General features: G+C 41.8%; 1 protein-coding gene across 1 annotated transcript; it reads left to right on the top strand.

Moving 5' to 3' along the window:
* Window positions 1-924: 924 nt before the first annotated feature.
* Window positions 925-10,496, top strand: LOC128303000 (toll-like receptor 7). Its single transcript, XM_053039851.1, has 2 exons — window positions 925-1,046; window positions 9,383-10,496. The coding sequence occupies exons 1-2, from the start codon at window positions 925-927 to the stop codon at window positions 10,494-10,496; spliced, it is 1,236 nt and encodes a 411-aa protein (XP_052895811.1).
* Window positions 10,497-18,373: the final 7,877 nt, after the last annotated feature.

The raw sequence follows: 18,373 nt of genomic DNA, 5'->3' as shown, positions 1-18,373 counted from the left end.
TGGCAGTTGTTTGAGAAGTCACTTATCCGTTTGCTGCAGTAATTTCCTTTGTTTTTTTTTGTAACCTTCAAAAACATTTCGCACTGTTTACGTAACCGTTAAGCAAACAATTAACATATTTTTTCTTCTCACTTGTATCTTAACAGAGCTAAATTGGGAAGCGCCACTTATTTGCGCATGTTTAAGTGCTTGGAAACGTTGACAAAGACCTACTTGCCTAATCAAACACCACACTCGCTCGATGAAGGGTAGTAGAAGAAGACAAAAAAAAAACACGACAACAACGACGGTACGAACGACGAGACGCACCGTGTTACGATACGATGTGAAAGCTGGTGGCACGAGATACGTTTTGGGCGATGAGCTTTGCGACCAGCAAAGCCGTCGTATGACAACTGATCTACGGTTGCCACCGTTCATCTGCTGGAAGCTGCCAAAATCTCCGTTCGGCTGTACGGACACCATCGTACCGAGCGAGAAAGCAATATCGCTCCATCCCTATTGCGCATGTCCGGCTGTTCCGAAAGCGCAAAGCTCGTGTTCGTGCCACGCTCGGGAACCAGCCGGTTGCATTGATGGGCAACCCTAACACCGTCCCGAACCGAACCATCGGCATACGTCACGTACCGTTAAAATCACAACGGGACGACCTTTTTTTCTTCGGGGCAGGTGTAGAACACCGCGAACGGAATCGTGTCATGTTATGCTGCCCCTTTCTGCCGCACGGGCAAGTTTCGTCCCACCGTGCTCATGCTAGTGCTAGTGTAGTTCCGTTGCCGCTAGGGTCATAAAATCAAAAGTCACCAACATCAGGGGAAATTGTGGAGCAATCACCAGCATCGGCGATGCCGACTGGGGTGGAATGGGACACTTTAACCTGCCCGTAAATAAACGGTCAAACGACCACGACACGGGCCTGGGAAGATGATGGCACTCTTGCAGATGATGAGCCACCAGAGGCGTGCGAATGAGAGTGCTTCAACGGTGCGCGCTAAGGAGTTTGTAGCCACCACCACCAACGCCAGGAAAACGGTGCCACACCGCAAGTAAGAAAGGGTCCCTTTTGTAACACTGGGGGTCTCGGATTTTAATGAACGCAGACTCCCCTGAGATGTTCCGCTAAGGTGTACGGTTTCGCTAGACGAGGGAAAGACGGAAGCGGGCAGTCTCTCAACCTTTTGCAAACGTGTCGTCCGCTGAGAGATCGACTTTTATGGGATTTAGCCCGTACAGGACCGTTATCGTTCGGGGATACACTGTACTTAAGTGTAGTCGAACGGTACCGTTGCTATGTCGTATGTTGTGCCGCTTGTTAATGAAAACTTATCACCACATTTGGGGATTTTTTTTACCCAACCATTCATCAACAAGAAGCAATAGAAAACAAATGACGAAAGTGTGCATGAAAGATGTTCATTCAAAGTCTTACAGTTTACAATTTTGATTTAACTAATTAAATTTAACTATTTTTACAGATGCAAGATGCTTTGCAATGTGAAGAATAAGTCCTACGGCCTACTATTTACATGTACAATATAATTTCGTAGCTTTAGCAGCATACCAACGTATAAATTTCTTACGATGGAGACGCCTGGTTATTCAATTCACTATCCGATGGAGACGCCTGGTTATTCAATTCACTATCCAATGGAGACGCCTGGTTATTCAATCTCCAATGGAGACGCCTGGTGTGTCAAAGGTTTTGTTAATTGTTAATTAATTAATATTTTGAACAAATCTATGGCATTTCGTGTAAAATATTTCTATTAAAACTGTTTTACACAATGATTTTAAATATATCATACGGTAATTATTCTGTTGAATTACCTAAAATTTAAAGAAACACACATTTTGAGGAGAACCCATGAATGCCTATCAGAAGAACTCGGTTGTTAATTTGAGTAAAAAGGACGAGATAGAATCTTTAAAACCTGAAAACTTGAAACTTGAAAAACTGAGGCGACCGAACAAACTGACCGGCCAATGATGAATTTTCTCATTTGTACAACTATTTCTTATCGATAACAGGGTATTGTTTACGTCACACGTGGAAGGTCCCAAAACGAGAGCGTAGTAAAAATAGATAATCTGACGGTTGAATCCTGAAAGGACGAGACCAGGTATAATGTGACTGGCTCCAGGTAGGAAAAAACTTATCAAATATCTCTACAGGAATTCGGTGAATTTCATTCCAAGGGTATAAGGTGTGTGCGTGCGTTCGTTGTTTGTAAAAATCGTCGGAAATGAGTATCGCTATCGCTGTGAGTATCGCGTATCACCAGCACGGAGACTCGCAGCAATGGGATAGCAACTTTATTTTGCCGTGCTACATCCTTTCGCCGCATCATTGCAACATTAGGAGTACTAGACTCTTTCATAATCGACATCGTTTGAGATTTGTCCCTCACTTCCGACTTTCATAACATTGTCGGTAGGAGCATGTCGTATTATCTTCACCGAATGATGAGAGGGTGCCTTCGTGGGACATACTATTTGAGGACACACACAGTTTCGAGATGTACTCTCGAAGCGCTGTTCAATCCATGATCGTTGACTTGTTCTAGTGAAGGCAAACATATGAAACGTTAGATTTATGAGATGCCCCAGGTGTTTTCTCGTATGTGGGATGCGTGCGCGTCGGTTCGTTACGTTCGAGATCATTTGCTGTTGTAATATAGCTGATGGGTTTCATCTTTCATACAGCGATACAGCGATGTGAATGTTCATACCTTTCTTGCTTCATCTTTTAAATAGCACCAAAAGATGGGGAGCAAACAGTCGAATGGAAAGAAATGATTAATAAATCGAAAGTTACCTCTTTAAGAGGTTTAATAGAAAGCAACCGAGCATGCCCGGGATAAGGCACAAGACAAGGAGGAAATTCCTTGATAAACTTGCACTCTTCTCAGCCAATATATGATTGTTAATATCAAAAAAAAATGTTATAATAAATAAAGGAAAAATAACTAATTGGAAGAGATGTGACAATTACCACTCTAAGGGAGAATAACGAAAGACCATTAAATTAACACGAAGAAAGTCAATTAAATGTAAATTTCATGATTAACCAGAAATGGAAAATATTTATTTTTTAATTGCGTTCATACAGGAACCGTGAGCAGCATCTTCGAAATCTATGAATCAACCATCCTCCTCTAACACCAGGTAGGAACCGGAAAAGTATCCAACATTCCCCGCAAAACATACGGATTCTCGTACGGTTTCGGTTGCTTCAAGCTTCAAAAAGGCTAACTAAGTAGAAAACGGCAGGCGTCGTCCTGGAAAATAACTTGTGACATAATCGAACAGCTTATTATGGCCACCACACACACACTCACACAAAGCAACATCCTACCGTTGCATGAAAAGGCGCTTTGATTTGCCGTACAATGCTTGCGGTGGTAGCTGGGAATGTGATTTGAGGTTAAGCTCTAGCACCACTGTGTGAGAAGAAACAAGAAAGCAAAATTTCATAACCTCTCCAATATGCCACCAATGTGCAACCAGAAGCGCTGAGCAAGAACGCAAAAGCTCACCACCCTCCCCTGAAGCGATACACCATATCCGTCCGGTGTCGTTCGTCAGTGTGAGGCCTACGGTTTTTCTTTCCATTCGGGCGGGGGCTGCTTTTTCTCGATCACAAACGATTCAACAAAAGCCCACCCGGTCGCACGGGTGTATGCGGCGACCCGCAACCACTCGAGGCATTCCAATACGAAGTACGGACGTGTGCAGATAACCATGCACGTACACGTCACCGATCTACAACACAACCGCACGAACTACTTGAGAGGCTGCTCGGAAATATTATTAACCACAAACAGTGCTAGCAAACTTTATTGTTATGGAGCGCCAAACTCGACCCCTGGCGGGAAACTTTACCACCGCTACAAGGAGAGCGGCGTCAGTTGCTTTTTGTGCTTTCCGCTATCCGTCGCTATCGCCCGGGTGGTGGTGTGAAGAATCCAGCGTGCGAAGCGGGAGAGTCCACGAGGAGTTGCCAGAAATTCCGGTACATGCATTTCTCTGTCCTTGGTTACCCGCTTCCCGAAATTCCCAAACCCCAAGCCAACCCCGGCCGTTAGGGGATTGCTTCTTCGGCGTTGTTCGGGCCGGGCGAGACGCTGAGATTTTTACCGAGCCCAGAATAAAGTTGTCATGATAATGAATTCTTTATAGCTCTTCTTCTTCCGCTCCCTCTCTGCCTGTCGAAGTAATGGGAAAGAATGTTCGGAAACCGGGTAGAATGGCTTATTTATTTTATCTCCACTCACGGCGGTAGTAAAATTTGGTTTATTTGACTCCTCAATAAAAAAAATTGACAACCCGCCAATCGATTGACAAGTTGTCACGCTGTTCTGGGGTGAGTTTATTACGCATATCCTGTCGAGTGGTAAGAGATCTTTGGATTTTGATCTTGAGAGATTGTTGAGAGCCATGAATATTAAGTGAAAAGAATTAATATAAAATTCACTGAGATAATATCGTTAGAAACTGTTGGGTGGACCCGATGGTCTTCGTGGTTTGGTGATGATAAATCATGCGACAAGCAAGGTACTTAAACCCATTCGAACCGAATCCCGCCACAAGAAGAAACTATCCTGTTAAAGTCAAAGATAATCAGAAAACCATAAGGTCTACTTTGGTCAACAAGAATAAAACATTTCCTTCGGAAAGATCTAACCTGATTTTAATCGGAATTTGATGGAATTTGAATTCAATGATTGACAGATATCGATTTGAGACACAAACTTTTTAATTTAATTTAATTAATATTCGAATATTTATTTATATGTTTATAGCTTATAGTAATATACAATTAATAAAGCATTTCAATCAGCACCAAATTTAATTCGACTTTAATTTTATTAACTTACAATGGCTAATAAATGTCTTATGATACGTCCCCCCTAACACAAAAAACATCGGTTGTCCACTTTTTATGTCCCTTTACCCGCAACCAGTCCATTGAGGTGTAAAGAAAAATGGAAATCGCTCAAAACCAGACAAATGGTAATTGAACTCCATTCGTTTTGCACAACCCCATGCACCAATACCGTATGGCGCACTGCCGTTACTATCTATTTTGAGCATCAATTAGAAAATTGCCTCCGGTGTAATGAGTTTCAACGGTACAACGGTACAACGGAACCACCCTCAAAAAACCGTCGACGATCAATTTTGTGTCTTTGTGTGTGTGTGTTTTCTTCGTATCCTTTTTTCGGTGCTCTGTTCCATGTTCCATGGACGGTGATCTTTATCCGCTGCAATTGCTACGGCGTTGAAGTACCGCAGCACCAGCAGCAGAACCATGAAGCAGAAACCGTGTATTTAATGTCGGGTGCCTGGGAGCTGTTTGAATTTTTAAAAGAAAGAACCCACATCGAAACGGTAAAGTTTCGGCCCGTTGCAGTACACTGCCGCTGCGTGCAACAGTCTAATATCATTATGTCGCTACGTCTTTACATGTATCGCTTCTCCACTGCTGCCGTGGGTTGCGGTTGCTACGAATTGTAAGGTAAAAGTAAACCAAAGTGCGGTAGTGAAGCAATATTGCTCTTTTTAAAAAGAAAACAGATACCGCAGCAACCGGGTTTTGTGGGGCGAATGATGCAACACACCATCATTACTGATAGCGGTGGTTTCATTTTCTCTATCTCCATGAAATATCCTGTAAATATTGGCTTAACTTACCAATAGCAAGTTTTAACGAACTTCAACTTTAATATTTTAAACTTCAAATCTGAAAGATGGCGCTCAGTATGCGACAGTCTTTAAGACTTGAAGAATAATTTTATCGCCAGTTCGATCCACACTAAAGCACGTGTAGGAACTGTGCTTCATCTTTAAATAACCCAACCCGCAACTATAGCAACGTGCAGCCACGTGCAAATGTTTTACATGGCCACCGTGCTAACCATTGTTTGACAAACTGCACAATGGGATGGGACTATTTTTTGTTTTGGTTCGCTTCATGTTTTACCTATCTAGCACTGTAAAAAGTTTAGCACTAAAGAGTTATTCTCAACCCACTCCCCCCCCACAATTCGGCTGTCCAGACACGCGCCACTACAAAGCACACAAGAATTACGTGCACACGTTCCAAGACTTCCCTGTTGGCCAAACAGTGCATTCGTGTTTGTTTTGGGACGCCAATGCTTTTTTTTACTCTTTCTTGCTCTCTCTCCCTATCTCGCTTGATCAAAATCGCGTATCGCGTTCGGTCACATCGTTTCACCACCAGCACACAATCGCGAAAACCGTGAAAGGCGCTTGTTTTTGTACCCCCTTTTTTCTACTATCAACGCTCATCGCTTCGTTCCGCTGGATATTGATGACATAAATCTGGTAAAGTGGCTGGCATTTATTCAAATTTTTCCAATTGGAAAAGTTTCGAATTTCCACCGCCGGATAGTGGATTTCCCGCGCCCGGCCCAGGAAAAGGGCAGCGTTTGCAGAAGAAACCCGTTGCCGTCCACTGCTGTTTGTGTACGGCGCTGGCACATTCGCATCCCTGCTTGGCGACTACATTCCACACGGCACCACAACGCTTGCTGCTGAACGATCTTTCGGTAGAGAAACGTCAGACCAATGAAAAAAAAACCCCGGGGGACGATAAAGCACAGGCGCGCCAAGCAACGCGTTCGTACTGTTGTTGCAGTACACCATGTGGAAACGGCCTGCTTTGTTTACAATGAAGTAGATTTTCCTGCTCGTTGCACATGATGCAGCTGGTTCAAAGTGTGTGTGTGTACGTGGGGAGGAGGAGGGGAGCCCTTGATGGAGAAATTCGGGAGCACTACTGTGGTCACGGACATCGATACAGAAACGCTTTTCCGAAATAGTCGCTTCAAATAAATTACCAGCATTTCGGGCCACAAGCCAGACCAGTGTCTAGGCGTACGAACGGCGAGAAGGCCTTGAGAGCAAGAACCTTTCAGTTCAACCGAATGCCAAACCAAGCGTTGGTGTAGCAGTATGCCCCGTTGGCGACATTGGCATCAAAAGCCACTTTTAGCCACACCACGGCTTTCCGCCCTCCGCAATAGAAGAAGGGACGCGGTGCGCGCGTTATGTGGGCAATGTGGAATGCATAATTTTAAGGAATCGTTTTTACCAAACCGAAACCTTCCAGCATTTCCAGCCTACGTTCAACATATCGGGTGTGGCAGTGTGGTGTGACCGCACGGAGGAAAAGATCGGTTTCGAAATCTTGCCGTGTCGGGAGGGAGCGTATGGCAATGATGATACTAAGACCGTTGATAGCTCCCAGACAACTGGACACGTACACGTACACACGGTTTGTCTAAAGGCGGGATTTGGACGAAAATCATATGGCAAAGTTGCGAAAGCAAGCAAACAAGCAAGCCACAGGCACAAGGCGTACAAGGCGACACACGACAGACACTCGACGCTCCAAAACGGAGGATGTTTTTGCGACCCATCCTCAAGACTCGGATGAGAACACGAACGGCAACGGACGGTACGATGAAACGTACGTAGGATCAATGCACCTTCAGGGGGGGGAGGGGGACCTGATTCGGCCAAGCTTTATGAGGCTGCTGCCCTTTATTTCCGCTAGCAATCTTATCATCAATTGTGATCTAACTGTGCGAGTAAAATCCCGCATTGAGTAAAGCCACCGGCTTACGTTCGGTCCAGGGGGGTTGTGTGTTGCATCGTCTGCAAACGACTGCGCAACGACGTGCCTATTTGGAGCTGCATAAGACGACGATCATTTAACGTTGTTTTGCGATGTAGATTTGATGTGTAGATTCGAAAAAAAAAACAATTGCAGAGCTGCTAGGGATGTTGGGCAAGCATTAAACATACATATTGCTGGTTGGTAGTAGCAGCATATCTGTGAGCTTTGTTGCAACCGATTGGGTGCAGTGTTTATGTTAAGATTTTTATGGCACGCTTGGAAGATATATTTATACGAGATTTATTATAGTAAAACAATGGCTTCATTTAAAAGAAAAAATATTGAGCTTATGTGAAGCGGTATTTTAATGGAGAATGGCACAAAAAAAACAAACGAATAAGAAGCATCTTGTTCATATCCAACATCCTTCAAATAATTTTATAATTCCTTTCCAATTAAATGGAAATTTGTTTCACAGTTTAAAAAATCATAGCCAACTACAGAACAAAAGAAAAACATGTTTAATTTTCATGGTGATGTGTGAAGTACCGCAGCGTATATTCCAGGAATTGAGAATGAAGTGAAATTCTCGGTAAAAACCGGGCCGTGTAAATGAATCACATTGATTATGGTTTCAATTTTAAGGGGGTAGTACACTGTTTAAGTTTAAAATAAATGATTGTCACATTTTTTAGGTAAATTGAGAGATGATAAATTTCGTTTTAATATTTCATACACTAAAGTAAAGTAGGGTCGAAGGTATTAAATACCGCAAGCGAAATTAAACCTTGTTTTTACTTTAGATCGAAATTACCACAAAAATTTAGCTCTTTCGATTAGTACACAGTGTTGATTATGACCTTTGTAGGGTAAAACACGAGTTTTCTCAACTTTGTAATAACAGCCAAAACTGCGTGCTTTCAGGTTCGTATGTATAACGATGACTACTCTCGTTTATTTCTAACGAATACAACTAAGTTCGCTGGTCGACTGTTTAAGTTCGCTGTTCGACGAGTTCGATAGCAGTTGCTATAAAAACGCAATAATTCATCTATAATAATAATAATTTCTCTCTCCCGCTCCACAGCGCAATAATTCACTCAACAACCTTTTTTATCATTTTTTGTATCGGTGTGCTTTTTAACAAGCCTTTTTTAAATGTCTTTTTTAAGCTTTCAACCTAATAGCATAATTCTACGTACGTTGATTAGAAATATATTTTATATTAAGCCTGTAATGTTGATTTTGTTTTATCTTCCCCAACGTGGCCGCTATAATGTCCGCTAGATACAACCTTCCTACACTGCACCTTTTTAAGCACCTCTTGTCTATTGTAAGGTCATACACTATTTTTTATAATTTTAAAACATCAGTTTACATCAAGTTTTAAATCTGACATCCAGACAGTCAAAGTGTACGGCACCCTTAGTGATTTATTCTTTTTTGATCAATTTTCCTCTTAAACCAGCTGAAATTAAATTAACATTACAAAGTCAACGAGCAAACACTTAAGCAACGAAAAATAGATCAAAGGGAGTAGTGGGGAGAGTTTAAAAATTGTATACGACCAGATGCAGTATGTCAGTTACTGCTCACCATCGTTTTGCTGACAAACGCCGCCATGGAAGGGATAAGTTTCAAAACAGTTTCGTACTTAAAGTACGGAAAGTGTCGCGTGTTATTAACACGCTATTTTAACGAAGCAATAATATTGAACGTTTGTTATCTTTTTTGCAGAACTGTACTGGTGGGACTACTGCTGAGTGAAGTGCAAGCATATCAACTTTCGTGCCGATACTTTCCGCCAATGTGCCTCCTTCAGGATTGGAACCCGGCCGCAGAAGGGTTCCGGGTGTTAAACAATGTACCAACTGGCATCAGCAAGCTTAGAATTTCAAATCTGCTAAGCTTCGCAATCGACGAACAGTTCATGCTGGCCGTTGGTCGTTCATTGCAGGGCATTGAGATAGAAAGGTCCAGCCATCTGCAATCGTTGATAGTACCCCACAACTCCAGCATTGAAAATATCTTCATAGAAGCTTCACAACTTAGCAGCATGTATTTTGAGGAAAACGACGCACTTCAATCCTTGATCATCTCGGGAAGCAACTTGCACGGTGTACCGCATTCGATGAATAATTTGACCAATTTAAGCGTATTCATCATCCGCGGTGCTAACATAACGACGATCGATTTAAGTTTGTTTTTTTCAATGCAACAATTGCGCGAACTAACGTTCGATGCATCGAACAGTGTCAACTACTCAATTATCCGTATTCTTCCCTCCATTAGCGCAGCGGTAACAATGCTTACGTTGCAACGCAACCATTTCGAAACAATTCATTTTGATCTGTTCGAACCGTTTCGAATGTTGGAGCAGCTGGATGTTTCATGGAACAATCTTACCACCATAACGGGATGCATTGCGAACCCTCGGCTGAAAAACTTAAAACTGAACCATAACTATTTTACCTCGTTGACGTTCTGCGAATGGAAGCAGTTGAGTAGCTTCCGCTGGCTAATGGTTAGCCACAATCAGTTGCAGCACGTTCCAAGGTGTCTCACTGCATTTCCAAACATGACGTCGATCAGTCTGGATAGCAATTGCATACGCCATGTCGAAATGCAGGATTTTGTTGGATTAAACAGGCTGGAAAACGTCGATTTGGGAGAAAATAAATTACTGTCGTTAAAGTTCGGTAACGATGTAGTGATACCAAAGTTAAAAAACTTGCTGTTGTACAACAGTTGCATATGTGAGTTGAACGCTTCGGACATCAATATGGAAAGGATGCCAAAGCTGAAAGGTCATTTTATCGTGTTTGAGATTTATCCATGTGTCGTTTGTTAACGGATCGTCGTTGGCAGAAAATAAAACCCCCAGCGCAATGGAGTGTAATGTTGTTGATTTTATTTTAATATTCCTGTTAAAATAACAAGAGAATGTGGCGAGGTTGATCTGGAAATATTGTTAAAAAGTAAAGCTAATACTGGTCTAAGCCAGGAGTCTCCAAACTGCGGCCCTCGAGTGCCTTAACAGCCTCTGTGTAAATGGTCCTCAACTACGGTAGTTTCAACTAATGCGGCCTATCGACCCCAGGTCTAAGTAATGTATGAACAATGCTCTAAATGGAAATTGCTATAACTGGAAATAGGAATCGGAATTCTGGCCGTTACAAAATTCAATTCCAAACAATCCCGATAAAAGAGTACAACAATAGACCCTAATAGCATCATTACCCAAAGCTTATTGTCAATTACATCCGGCTTCATTGGACAAAAGGGGACAGTAGTTAGACATTGGATGATGTGATGTGATTTGAGAAACAAAATAGTTGTGAGACGACAAACAACATGGTAAACTGTATTAAATCAATCTACTGCATCAGGTAAGTAGTGAATTACTCACAAATCAACACATCTCATCTGATCTGTTCTTTGTCTGTAGCTTATGTTTGGGTCTTTTGCTGTGCGTGGCTCAAGGATTTAAGTTTCTCTGTCGCAACTATCTTGATCTTTGCGATCTCAAAAACTGGAATCCAATTGTGGAAGGTTTCTTTGTGCTTGGTCACGTTCCCAGGGTAGTCAAAACGTTGAAACTCACCAATCTAGAGACCGATTCGATTAATGGCGAATTCTTGTACGAAGTTGGGCGAACACTAAAGGGTGTTGTACTGGACAACGCAAACGCAGTGAAAACTTTGCTCGTGCCACAGAACTCAAGTCTGCAACTTATCCAGATTTCTGGCTCGAAGATCAAATCGATAGATTTTCAACCAAATACGTTTCTGGTTAAGTTGGTGATCAACAGACATCAGGTCGATCAGATACCTCCGTCGATGATGAATTTGAGCAAATTAAGAAGGCTTATCCTCATAAATGGCCACATCACGTACCTCAATCTGAGCACCTTTTATGGAATGCGCAATCTGATCGAACTAAACCTGCTTGCAAACCAGATTAAACTGTTGAACAGCCCAGTCGCACCGTCGAACACCAGCTACAAGACAGCTTTAAAATATTTCCGCTTGAGGGACAACAAACTGCAAACTATTGATCTGGATCTATTGCATCCGTTCCCGATGCTGGCGGTTGTAGACATTGCCAAGAATAAAATTACCTCAATCAGCGGTACCTTATCAACCGCGTCCCGTCTCGGCTGGATGATGGTTAAGTACAATAGGTTAAGGTTATTGGACTTCTGTGAGTGGAACGTGATTCGGAGCAACTTCACCCTGCTGGCCAGTTACAATCGGCTGATACGTGTCCCTAGCTGTTTGACTAACTTTCCTAACGCTGTAGTGATCGAACTGTCGTACAACATGATAATGTATGCCGATATGAATGACTTCGTCGGTATGAACAGCCTGCGTGAGATTGATTTGAAGGGTAACAAGATGATGTCATTAGAATTTGGTAGTGATGTAATGTTTCCCAAATTGTACTACATACGTTTGCAAGACAATTGCATGTGTAAGCTAAACATTTCAGAAGCGACTATGGCACGGATGCCACTACTAGAAATTCGTTTCACCGAATTTAATGATAGTACTTGTATTGAAAAATGTGTCAATAAACGAATTGGTCACTGACGTTGCTATTTCCAAATTAATTTCATTTTATTCCAAAGAATTTTTATAAAAAAGTGCAACAATAGGCCCTAATAGCATCATTACCCTAAGCTTATTGTCATTAACATCATTCATTCATTGGACAAAAGAGGAATAATGTGACATTAAGTAATAACGTAGATTACAATAGAACATTAGATGATGTGATATAGGTTTATAGCATGGTGTAGCTAAGCAAGGTTATTTTATTGTAAAGCACATTTAACAGCGAGAAACAAAATAGTTGTGACACTCCAAACACAATGGTAAACTATTTTAAATCAATCTACTGCATCAGGTAAGTTGTGAATTATTCACAAATCAACACATCTCATCTGATCTGTTCTTTGTCTGTAGCTTATTTTTGGGTCTTTTGCTGTACGTGGCTCAAGGATTTAAGTTTCTCTGTCGCAACTACCTTGATCTTTGCAATCTGAAAAATTGGAATCCAGTTGTGGAAGGTTTCTTTGTGCTTGATCACGTTCCAAAGGTAATCGAAACGTTGAGACTCACCAATCTAGAGACCGATTCGATTGATGGTGAATTTTTGTACGAAGTTGGGCGAACGGTTAAGGGAATTCTAGTGGAAAACTCGTGCGCTGTCAAAACTATGCTCGTGCCACAGAACTCAAGTGTGAAATTCATCCGAATTTCTGGCTCGAGAATCAAATCTATAGACTTTGAACCAAATGGGGTTCTGGAATCGTTGATTATCGACAAAAATCAGGTGGATCAGATACCTCCGTCGTTGATGAATTTACGAAACTTGAAAACACTTGATCTTGTACATGGCAGTATCGCATATCTTAACATAAGCATCTTTTATGGAATGCGCAATCTGGTCGAACTAAACCTGCATGCAAACCAAATCAATTTACTCAACAGTCCAGTCCCTTCCGCAACCATCGGTGCAAATGCAAATGCGAGCTTAAAATTTTTCCGTTTAAGGGACAACAAGCTGCAAACTATTGATCTTGTTCTTTTGCATCCTTTTCCAATGTTGATGGTTGTTGATATTTCCAAGAATAAAATTGGTTCCATCATCGGTACCTTACCAAATGCGCCCCTTCTCGAATGGATGATGCTTCAGTACAATAGGTTAAGGTTATTGGACTTCTGTGAGTGGAACGTGATTCGGAGCAACTTCACCCTGCTGGCCAGTTACAATCAGCTAACAAATGTCCCAAAGTGCTTGGTTAAATTTCCTAACGCTGTAGCGATTGAATTATCCCATAACATGATAATGTATGCCGATATGCATGACTTCGTCGGTATGAACAACCTGCGTAAGATTGATCTGCAGGGTAACAAGATGGTAACGTTAGAATTTAGTAACAATATCATACTTCCCAAATTGCATTTTATTCGCTTAAAAGACAATTGTATGTGTGAGCTAAACGATACAGAAACGATTATGGCGCGTATGCCACTACTAAAAATTCGATTTACTGATTTTGATAGTATTCCATGTACAAACATGTGTTAATAAAGTTGTTCACTAAAGTTGCTATTGCAAAATGAATTATTATTTTTTTGTCAAACTTCCACCTATTGCGTGCTTACTGTAATCCAACCACATATCGCCCCCGAACATACCGAAAGAAAAAGTGTCTGCGTCAATTATGAGCACGGATACGGAATCCGTCAAAATTGGCCAGCATATTGTGTTGTGATAAATTGAATTAAACAGATACAGCTTGCAAAACAGATTCTAGTCTCGCTGGTTTCCATAAACAAATCCATTCCAACTCCCATAACTCAATGCGGGACACGCTCGTAACACGCCCGAACGACCTGTATCGATCTCCAGACTTCATGTAAATAAACTGAGCGCACCCATCCTCCATACCTGCCACTATCGAACAATGGAGCAGACCAGGAGCGCAAGTTCCCCATCTGGCAGGCGCTTCTCTCGTTGCCGCTCATCCGCAGTGATCGATACAGAACAGCAACAAGATTTTAGCAGCGAAAGCGCTTCACCGAAAATTGGCTACAAACATCCGAAAAGTCCGTGCAAACGTTCGTAAGCTGTGCAAAAACAAAAAGCTAAAATTTCGGATGCCTACTAGTTTTGTTTGCAGCAAACGCAAAGCCCCACAAAGGCCCCCACACGGTAGTGTTCTGGGCGGGTGGGTGGCAAGAATTGTGCCACTGCAAAACATCTCTCTAGCCGTTTTGGGGCGTGCACATGAGGCTGGTTAGGCAATAAAATAAATTTATATCGAATCGCTAGACGGCCGTTGCAAATTTATGGTTCAATATGTTAATGGGTAACCACAAAACCCGAAAGTGCTGCAAGCGCGCACCGAGCGACTGATTGTACCGGGCTGCAAAAGCCGGGCACACCACCGAGGCGTATGGTGCACGTTCCGGGTACGCCTATAACAATTGTTCTAGTCGCGAAATCTATATCCATCCCCCCTCCGCACCGGGAACCGGGTTCTGGATTGTTGCATTGTAGGTTAACCAAATCGGGCGATAATAATCGGGAAGTGGAAATTGGCCATCGTCTGATACTGTTCCGTTCGACCTTCAGTGTGTGGGCTCATTGATGGTTTTAACTAAAGCCTGTTTAATTGGTGTTCTACACATCTTGTCCGGTGGTGCGGGGAAAGCTTCGTTAACACTTCCGAACCGATGTGGACCGATGATCCACCATACGCAACGCGGATTTAATGACAGACCACCCAAGAGCCTACTTGAAGTTATTAAAAAAACACGAAAGAAGCAAAGGTACTACACCACATCCGAAACGTACAACCCCTCTCTGTACTACCTACTTTCTGGAGCAGGGATATTGAGCTGAGACAATTAACTGAATGTGATCTTTAATGTCGATTGGAATGGGAACTGTTGGATGGATTGACAAACAAACAAAATAATAATCAATACGATAAATATTGACAAAATTTCGAAGAATAGACAAAAAGGAACGAAACTCTTTGAGAATATGATCTTGAATTGACTACACAGTTCGGGTCTATCGATTCCAGTTCAGAGTTAAAGTCTTAAAAAATCTACGCCAGAGGAAGAAGAGACGGTTTGTACTGAGGTGCATTAACTCAGTGGTCTCCAATATATTGACATGTGGGCCGCGATAAACATTTATTGAACCAAAGTGGGCCGTGGTACTAAAAACTGCTAAAAAAAATAATCATCTTCTAACTTTGCATAATAGCTTTATACTAGTTGAATATTGTAAATAATTTAAACAAAAGCATGTCTGCAAGCATTTTTCTAGTGGTAGTGTCAAAGTATTTGACACAACCTGCTGTTGGATCAGAAACAGAGCTTCCATTGCTTTGACGGAAGAGGGCGCCACCATACCCAATAACAAAAAGGACGATCGGCCTTTTCCGAATAGAAAAATGACAAAAGAACAGTAAAAGAGCTGCTAGAAATGTACTTACACGAATATACTTTATACACTCCCAGTACTTTAATAAAACTTTAGATACTAACTAGTTTTGTTGTTGTTAAAAAAAGAAGAATGTACGAGAGACGCCGCTGTGGAAATTGTTCGATTCGCATTCGGAATTTTTTAATCAGGAAATCAAAACATAATGAAAACGAATTCCATGGCAAAAGTTCATTAGTGGCAAAACATCCATCGATGAAATGAAAATATGCAGTTTAATTATTTGTCGTTCAATTAAAGTTGTTAATTATTTTCCCACCCGACAGCCACAAAATGCGGCACATTATGGCCGCTCCATCTTGAAACCCGGTGGTAAACAGTTATTTGTAACAAGTCTCTAGGTCCCGCGACAGAATGGTGACTATTTTTCTATTTCAATCACAAAATCATTACCGTCTACAATTAGATTCCGGCACAATCGCACCACAGCCCGGTACGATGTCGTGAACGTGTAGCATCGTTGCCAGCCGAGAATGAAACTATCTCGGTCATGATGGTACCTCCAGATCCCGTTAACCGCTGCGCCTTACGCCCACAAGTCTGATTTTATTATTGCAAATGCACTGACAGAACTGTCACAAACTGTGAATGTGGAATGCAAGAAGGAATGGGGGGGAAAAAAAGCTCGCAGTAAACGACAAACCGATTTCCTTCGAATCTTTTCGCGCGCTGCCGTTCAGCTTATACTTCACAACTGCCGGAAGCGCTGACGCGGGTTTTCGGTGGCAAAGAACGTACCGTAACGGGGGCGGACGACTACCATTCTTAACTTGTGCAACGCAAAGAAGATCGTCCGTTTCTTTTTTTTCCACCCCCCAGCAAACATCCAACGGATGTTTTATTCAATGGCGAAGAAAGAGTTTGTCAACTCATTTATTCCCGAATAGAGTTTCTCTCTCAGCGATGCAAGCGAACTTCAACGGGGCCGCGCGTACCCAGATCGAGGTTCGATTTATTCGCCATTTTGCTATTCGAATCCGCCAAACGGAAAATGCGAGTGGGTTTTCGCGTTGTTTCGCGCTTATTGATAGTGATGGTGATGGTGGCTCACAATTTATTATTCGCTTTCTGTTTTTGCCGTTACATTTCGAACTCAATTTCCCTAACGAGAATTTAATATCACTCCAGCACTATGCCGATTCGAATTGTCGGCAGCGAAATGATTCACAGTTAATAACGATTATCGCCAAACATCATAACTACCGGCTGGACCCTTCGTGGAGGAGTAAACTTTAAATAAATGTGAGACAAATAAACTAAACATTTGAAATAATTTAATATAGTTTATTATAAGGTAATTTTTATTCTTTTTTATAAAGTTTTAAGGGTTTCAGCTCGTTAAGTTATGTTTTATTCACCGCTCTTTATTTCACTCTGTTGACAGTTCAGTATATCAAGGTTACTTCATGCAACAATAGGTTAAGGTATATACATAAGGATCTTCAAGGTTTTCAAACATTTACACATAGTCAACCACTGGTGAATCCTTTGAATATGAGGCGTGAAGATGTGAAATTAATATCCCGTGTATTCCCGCATTTTATGAACTTCAAACAGAACAAGTACGTTCATCATATTCAAAAGGAACATCATCAGGTTCCAAAAAAAAAGGTGCTTCATCCAACCCACACACTATTTGCACGGCATGGTTCGTTGCACAATTGTTTATTTTGTTTTAACCCACTGCTTTATCCGCACAATGACTTTAGTTTACCGGTGATAATTCATCTTTCCAGTCGGTGAACAGTTGCGACTCAGTCTTTCCACGCGGTAACTCTTGATTTTATTTACTCCTGATATCCATTTTTTTAATCCGTTCGTTTTTTTTTTTATTCAACCATCAACCATTCGCAGGCGAAGAATTCTCTTGCCTCCTCCACCGAATGCCGGTGAGCCGTATCATGTTCTTGCTTTTTCGAGCGATGCCTTAATCCCATCGAATTTCGTTTGCTTTCGCCAAGTTGTCTGCAGCGTTGCGTTGAAGCGGAAAAACGGGCCCGGGACAGCACTTTAATGGGTTTCGATGGCTTTTCAACATTTGCGCCCGGCACACCTCGAACCGATGATAGCGGACCGAGAAAGCGGACGGTGTTTGCCATCACCCAAACGGATTATGGTAACCAGGTATTTGCCTCTTAATACAGCAATTGGCATTTTAATTAGGGTAAAGTAACCGGGCACCGCCGAATGTTTGGTCCGGTACGCTCCGCTCGCTAATGGCTCCATTCCCGTTCAATGGACCCAACTGTTGTGTCCCTTTTTTTTCGCACTTACACTGAACGGTCGATCTGCATTAAGCCTATTTCCGTGCTAGGGGTTTTTTTTTTTGTTTAATATCGGGATCAATTAGCCTCAAAAATCCACTCGATCGTTCATAATGAAGCAAACAAAATGGAACGGCCAGCGTTGGGGAAGCGCTTACAACATCGAAAAGGTAAGTCAACTATGAGGAGCTATTCAATGTACTTCGGATTTTTTTTTGTGTGCTTTAAAAGTGGAAATAATTATAAATCACCATGACTTCCGTACTTTCTGGCAAACATTCATAAAATGTACCGGAGTTTATGTTCGTTATCAATGCATTCATTTTTTTAAATAAATGTTAATTTATGTGTATTTAATGTGTCTTTTTAACACACACAATTTTGTTTGAACTGTTTGAAAATTTTAAATAATTTCACAGTATTTCACGTCCATCAC

This window comes from Anopheles moucheti, chromosome 3 (genome assembly GCF_943734755.1).
Source record: "Anopheles moucheti chromosome 3, idAnoMoucSN_F20_07, whole genome shotgun sequence".
NCBI lineage: Eukaryota > Metazoa > Arthropoda > Insecta > Diptera > Culicidae > Anopheles > Anopheles moucheti.
This window is presented reverse-complemented; position numbering and strand designations above follow the sequence as displayed.

Bases quoted from the DNA above. Each gene is read 5' to 3' on its own strand.
- LOC128303000 (XM_053039851.1), top strand. From the start codon at position 925: ATGATGGCACTCTTGCAGATGATGAGCCACCAGAGGCGTGCGAATGAG. The intron at 1,047-9,382 runs GTAAGAAAGGGT...TCTTTTTTGCAG, and splicing joins AAAACGGTGCCACACCGCAA to AACTGTACTGGTGGGACTAC.